This window comes from Pezoporus wallicus, unplaced genomic scaffold (genome assembly GCF_028554395.1).
Source record: "Pezoporus wallicus isolate ANWC-B61680 ecotype Strahan unplaced genomic scaffold, APGP_CSIRO_Pwel_v1 contig_14343, whole genome shotgun sequence".
In the NCBI taxonomy this organism is placed as follows: domain Eukaryota; kingdom Metazoa; phylum Chordata; class Aves; order Psittaciformes; family Psittacidae; genus Pezoporus; species Pezoporus wallicus.
The window spans coordinates 39,979-46,136 of NW_026639245.1; the positions used below are offsets into that span (position 1 = coordinate 39,979).

Here is a 6,158-nt window from a genome sequence, read left to right on the forward strand (position 1 = left end):
AGTGTGGATGCCCCCAGTGCCAACCCCTCACCCCAAAACACCTTCCAGGGTGAGGTCCTGCTGTGAAGGGGTGAAAACTGGGATCACTGGGAGAAATAAAAGGATCAGCTCAGGATCCTGCTCTCTGCTGCATGGGTTGAATCCAGATCCAGGCGGAGAAGGGAAAACCAGGAGGAAAGAGGCACTAAAGGGCTTATCAGCTCCATGGGAGGATAAAGGCACACGGGAGAAGAGGAAGGAGCTAAATTTACCCTGGAGAAGAGCCTATAAATACCTTCAAGGTAAGGAATGCAAATGAAGAGGGAATTATTCCAAGCTGGCACAAGGAGTTTTCCTGCCCCGGGGGCTGAGGGAGGAGAAGGGATGGAGCAAACCCCAACCAACAGCCTGCAGCCATCCCGAAATGCCAACCTGGAATCCCGACGCTCCCCCAGGGAATGTGGGTTGAGTTTGCCCATAAGAAGGGAAAAGAGAAAATCAATGCAGCTCATTCCTATGGCGGCTCCACGTGCCAGAGGCTTTCATTTGTGAGGATCAGGTGCTCCAGCTGGCTTTGGATGTAGGGATATTCCTTGGGAAGCACCCCCACTTGGCACCCAGTGCTGGCAGGATGCTCTGGCTCCGCATCAATGCTTGCTCCATGTCCATGGGAGGGTTTTGGGGAGCGAAGCCCAAGTTGTGGATGTCCAGGGGTTTGCTGGGATCAGGGATGCTCCACTGGGATGAAGCCACCCCCTCTCCCCACACTGGCTTCATCTTTAACCACCATCCAGCTTCAATCCAGTCGGACACACACAGCATTCCCCTTTTACCACTTCTCCCACCAGTGGCTCATCCGTGGTGCCAACAAGGAGCATTGGAGAAGCTTCCACATTGTGTTGTTCCAGCGTGGCACCAACTTTCCTCTTTGTAATTCCCAACAAACAGCAAGGAATCGTCCCAAAATGTGCCACCCCACTGCAAGGAAATGCATGGGGAGGGGGGGGAACGACAGGCAGGAGAACCTGGGATCCAGGGTTGGAAAAACCATGGTGGAGTTTTCCCTTCTTAATCACAGCTGGAGATCCTGGTGCATTCCCAAGCCGGGGGGGGGGATCCATCGAGGTGAGAATGGGTGAAAAACACCCCAAAATGGGTTTATATTTAAAAACTGCATTTTGGGGGGCCTGTGGGTTTGATCTGAGCCAACTCCAGGCCTGAATCCATTGGGAGAATCCCACTGGAAGCTGCCACCTCCTTTCCCCAGCACTGAACCCCCGCATCCCTTTGGAACGGCGCTCCATCCCAACCTTTGCTCCTCACCACAGCAGCCATGCCAAATTCCCCAAGCTGGGAATGACACCAAATCCTTGGAATCAGGCTCAGCATCACCCCCACCACAACCCCAAACCCAGCACAGACCCAGGGAGGGGGGGGGAATGGCATCAATGTCACATCCCCACCTTGCTCTGTAAGGCATGGATTTCCTCAACTTTTCCCTTTGATTCTTGGCTGCATCCATGTGCTGTGCCACCATCCTTCCCAAAAACCCATGGGGGGGGGGGGGGGGGTATGTGGGTTTAAGCTCACCAGGATAGGGAAAAACAAGGAGATTCCACGCACACACACCCCCCCCACCTCTTACCCCCCCATTCCAATGTGCTCCATACCAACATCCTAAAAGACTCCGGTGCTCATCGTGATGTCTCCAAAGCCTCTTCCCAAGGTCGCTTCCCAAGCTCTGCTCCCTGCCAAGGTGGGAGCCAGACAGAGGAATCCCTTCCCCCACCCATCAGCCCAGAGCCATGCAAAGGCGGAGCAGGAACGGGACAATTTAAATGCTAAACCGGTTAAGTGGGGACAATCATTCCCTGCCCTGGAAGTCCCGGAGGGAACAGGGCCCTTCCCCAAGGCCAAGTGGCTCCAGGAGGAGCTCGTGATCCAGGAGCCCCCAGGTTGGAGTCTAAGGAAGACTTGGACTTAAGGAAGACTTTGGCTGGGACTTGGATCCCCCTTTATAGGGGCCTTTCCATGTGCTCTTTTGGCCCTTCCACGGCTCCTTTTGGCCCTTCCACGGCTCCTTTTGGCCCTTCCACGGCTCCTTTTGGCCCTTCCACGGCTCCTTTTGGCCCTTCCACGGCTCCTTTTGGCCCTTCCACGGCTCCTTTTGGCCCTTCCACGGCTCCTTTTGGCCTTTCCATGTGCTCTTTAGGCCCTTCCATGGCTCCTTTTGCCCCTTCCATGCGCTCTTTTGGCCCTTCCACGGCTCCTTTTGGCCCCTCCACGGCTCCTTTTGGCCCATCCATGTGCTCTTTAGGCCCTTCCATGGCTCCTTTTGGCCCTTCCATGTGCTCTTTTGGCCCTTCCATGGCTCCTTTTGCCCCTTCCATGTGCTCTTTTGGCCCCTCCACGGCTCCTTTTGGCCCCTCCACGGCTCCTTTTGGCCCCTCCACGGCTCCTTTTGGCCCCTCCACGGCTCCTTTTGGCCCCTCCACGGCTCCTTTTGGCCCCTCCACGGCTCCTTTTGGCCCCTCCACGGCTCCTTTTGGCCCCTCCACGGCTCCTTTTGGCCCCTCCACGGCTCCTTTTGGCCCCTCCATGGCTCCTTTTCTCCATTCCATGGCTCCATTTCACCCTTCCATGTGCTCTTTTGGCCCCTCCACGGCTCCTTTTGGCCCCTCCACGGCTCCTTTTGGCCCTTCCATGTGCTCTTTTGGCCCCTCCATGGCTCCTTTTGGCCCTTTCATGTGCTCTTTTGGCCCTTCCACGAGTCCTTTTCACCCTTCCATGGGTCCTTCTGGCACCTCCATGGGTCCCTTTGGCACTTCCACGTGCTCTTTTGGCCCTTCCACGGGTCCTTTTGGCCCCTCCACATCTTTTGCTCCGTCCATGTACTCTTTTTGCCCACGCCTGTGCTTGTTTACCCCTGCACATCCTCCTTTTGCCCCTTTCATGTCCTCTTTTGGCCCCTCCATGTGCTCTTTTGGCCCCTCCACATGTTCTTTTTGTCCCTGTACATCCTCTATTGTCCCTTCCATGTGCTCTTTTGGCCCCTCCACGTGCTCTTTTTGCCCCTGAACATCCTCTTTTGCCCCTTCCACATCCTCTTTTGGTCCACACACATGCTCTTTTTGCCCTGCACATCCTCTTTTGGCCCCTCCACGTGCTCTTTTGCCCTTCCACATCCTCTTTTGCCTCTAAACATCCCCTTTTGGCCCCTCCACGTCCCTTTTTGGCCCCTCCACGTCCCCTTTCGGCCCCCCACCACGTCCCCTTTCGGCCTCTCCACGTCCCCTTTCGGCCCCCCACCACGTCCCCTTTCAGCCCCTCCACATCCCCTTTCGGCCCCTCACCACGTCCCCTTTCTGCCCCCCACCACGTCCCCTTTCTGCCCCCCACCACGTCCCCTTTTGGCCCCTCCACATCCCCTTTCGGCCCCCCACCACGTCCCCTTTCGGCCCCTCCACGTCCCCTTTTGGCCCCTCCACGTGCTCTTTCGGCCCCTCCACGTGCTCTTTTGGATCTTCCACATCCTCTTTAGGCCCTTGCCCAGCAAAGCAGAGCCACAGCACAGGCTGTGCCCATTTTACCCCCTCCAAACCAGTTCACACCCAGGCTCACAGGGTCCAGCTCGCTCTGAGCCAGCAGATTCCAGCTCCGTGGGTTTTCCCTGTGATTCCTTTCCTCCTTACTGGATCACGAGACGATGGTGCCGGTCTTTCCCGTTCCATCCCAGACCTCAGCCAAGGTGGCACAAACACCATCTCCATGCAAAACACATCAGAGTCACGACGAAAACACATGAAGAGGACTCAGGATATCCATACAAAAGGAATTCAGGGAGGATCCAGGAAGCTCCCAGGGCTGATCCTGGATGATTTTCCTCCTTGGCGTTACCCAAGCTCATTTAGGACCAAGAGCAGCTTTTGGCCCTCCATCCCAAAGCCAGAATGAGCAAAGGATGCATTCCCTGCGGAGCTCTTCCTATTTGGCTCCAGCAAATCCTGTGGTGAGGGGTCCTGGCAGGATCCAAGGAGTTTTTGGCAGGATCCACTGCTGGGATCTGCAGGGAATTCGGCTGCAGGGTGGTCAGCACCATGGGAAGGGGATTTCCCCAGCCTCCATGCGGCACCTCCTCAAAACCATGCTCCGGGGAGGGAATTCCATGTCCAGCTGTGCCAAGATGATGATCCAAAGGGATTCCAAGCAACGTCAAACCACGCTGGGATAAGCCAAAGGTGCTCCGGGTCATCGCTGCCTGTGCTCCGACCTGCTCCCCACCATGGAGCTGCTTGGGAAGAGGAAACATTCCCGGCTCCAAGCAGCGGAGAACAGGGACGAGGAGCTCCCGATGGAGATTCCAGGCCCGGATGGTGCCGGAACCCCTTGGCACAGCTCGGTCCCTTTCCCATCGGAGCACGGGAAGGATCCATGGGAAGCATTCGCAGGGATCCGGATCCATCCCAGCACCGGGTCCCGGGGCTGCTGCCTCTGCCTGCCCCAGGCCGTGGGGCCCCAATGGAGCACAGACACCCCCAAACACACCCCGAGTCTCCCTGTACCCCCCTGGACACACAGGGACCCCCATGCCCTGGACCCCTCAGTCCCTCCCCGGTTACCTCGGACCCCCCCGGACCCATTGGGCCCCTGCAGACCCCTCGGTTCCTCCCCGGTTACCTCGGACGCCCCCGGACCCATTGGGCCCCTGCAGACCCCTCGGTTCCTCCCCGGTTACCTCGGACCCCCCCGGACCCATTGAGCCCCTCCAGACCCCTCGGTTCCTCCCGGGTTACCTCGTATCCCCCCCGGGACCCATTGAGCCCCTCCAGACCCCTCGGTTCCTCCCTGGTTACCTCGGATCCCCCCCGGGACCCATTGAGCCCCTCCAGACCCCTCGGTTCCTCCCTGGTTACCTCGGATCCCCCCCGGGACCCATTGGGCCCCTGCAGACCCCTCGGTTCCTCCCCGGTTACCTCAGAACCCCCAGACCCCTGGTCCCTTCCCGGTTATCTCGGACCCCAACACGGTCCCTTCCCGGTTATCTCGGATCCCAACACGGTCCCTTCCCGGTTACCTCGGACCCCCCCCCCCTTCCCGGACCCATTGAGCCCCTCCGGAACTCTCAGTCCCTTCCCGGTTACCTCAGGTACTGAGGCTCCCACCGGACCCCTCTCGTTTATCTCAGACCCCGGGTGCCCCTCGGTCCCTTCCCGGTTACCTCAGACCCCTCCGGACCTGTTGGGCCCCTCCGGACCCCTCGGTCCCTTCCCGGTTACCTCAGACCCCTCCGGACCCATTGGGCCCCTCCGGACCCCTCGGTTCCTCCCCGGTTACCTCAGACCCCGGGTTCCCCCCGGTCCCTTCCCGGTTACCTCAGACCCCCCCGGACCTGTTGGGCCCCTCCGGACCCCTCGGTCCCTTCCCGGTTACCTCAGACTCCCCCGGACCCATTGGGCCCCTCCGGACCCCTCGGTTCCTCCCCGGTTACCTCAGACCCCGGGTCCCCCTCGGTCCCTTCCCGGTTACCTCAGACCCCCCCGGACCCATTGGGCCCCTCCGGACCCTTCCCGGTTACCTCAGGTACTGAGGCTCCCTCCAGACCCCTCTCATTTACCTCACACCCCGGGTCCGTCCAGTCCCGTCCCCCCCCCAACCCCGGGATCCCTCCGCTCCCTTCCCGGTTACCTCAGACCCCAGGTCCCCCCCCTCCGGTTTCAGCACCCCGGACGGGGCCGGTACAGGGGGTCCGGGGGGGTGTCATCGCCGCCTCCCCCCCCCCAAGCTCGGCTCCCTCCGCTTTGTCTCCCGTCGGACCAAACCCCCCCCCTCCATAACGCGCCGCCGCTCTCCGGGTGCACTCACCCCGCCGGTCCCCCGGGGCCGGGCCCTCCGGGCAGCTCCCCCTCAGCGGCAGCGCCACTGCTGCAACCTCCGCCGCCTCCTACCCGGCTCCGGCCTCCACAGCAGCCGCCGCGACGGGGCCATGGTCCCTTTAAATCCCCCGCCGGGGGCCCCGCCGGTCCCGCCGCCGCCGCCGCCTCCTCCTGCTCCCCTCCGACCGCTCCCCCGCCTCCCTCCCGGCGGCGGGGCCTGACTACGTCACGCCGGGCGCGACCAGGCCGCCGCCGACATCTTGGGGGCGGCGAACGAGGCCCCAGCACCGCCTCCGCCGCTGACTC

General features: G+C 60.8%; 1 protein-coding gene across 4 annotated transcripts in view; it reads right to left on the reverse strand.

Annotated features, from left to right (window-relative positions):
- The window catches only part of WIZ (WIZ zinc finger), a 43,939-nt gene extending 39,902 nt beyond the window's left edge, over positions 1-4,037 (reverse strand). For 2 of the 4 annotated variants that reach the window (XM_057413978.1, XM_057413977.1), the window contains exon 1: positions 3,601-4,036. In XM_057413978.1, coding sequence (XP_057269961.1) covers positions 3,601-3,782 — 182 coding nt within the window. In that variant the 5' untranslated portion in view covers positions 3,783-4,036. Of the gene's footprint in view, positions 1-411; positions 493-3,600 lie in introns of those variants that run through there. The other 2 variants (XM_057413979.1, XM_057413980.1) reach the window with 2 other exon arrangements.
- Positions 4,038-6,158: the final 2,121 nt, after the last annotated feature.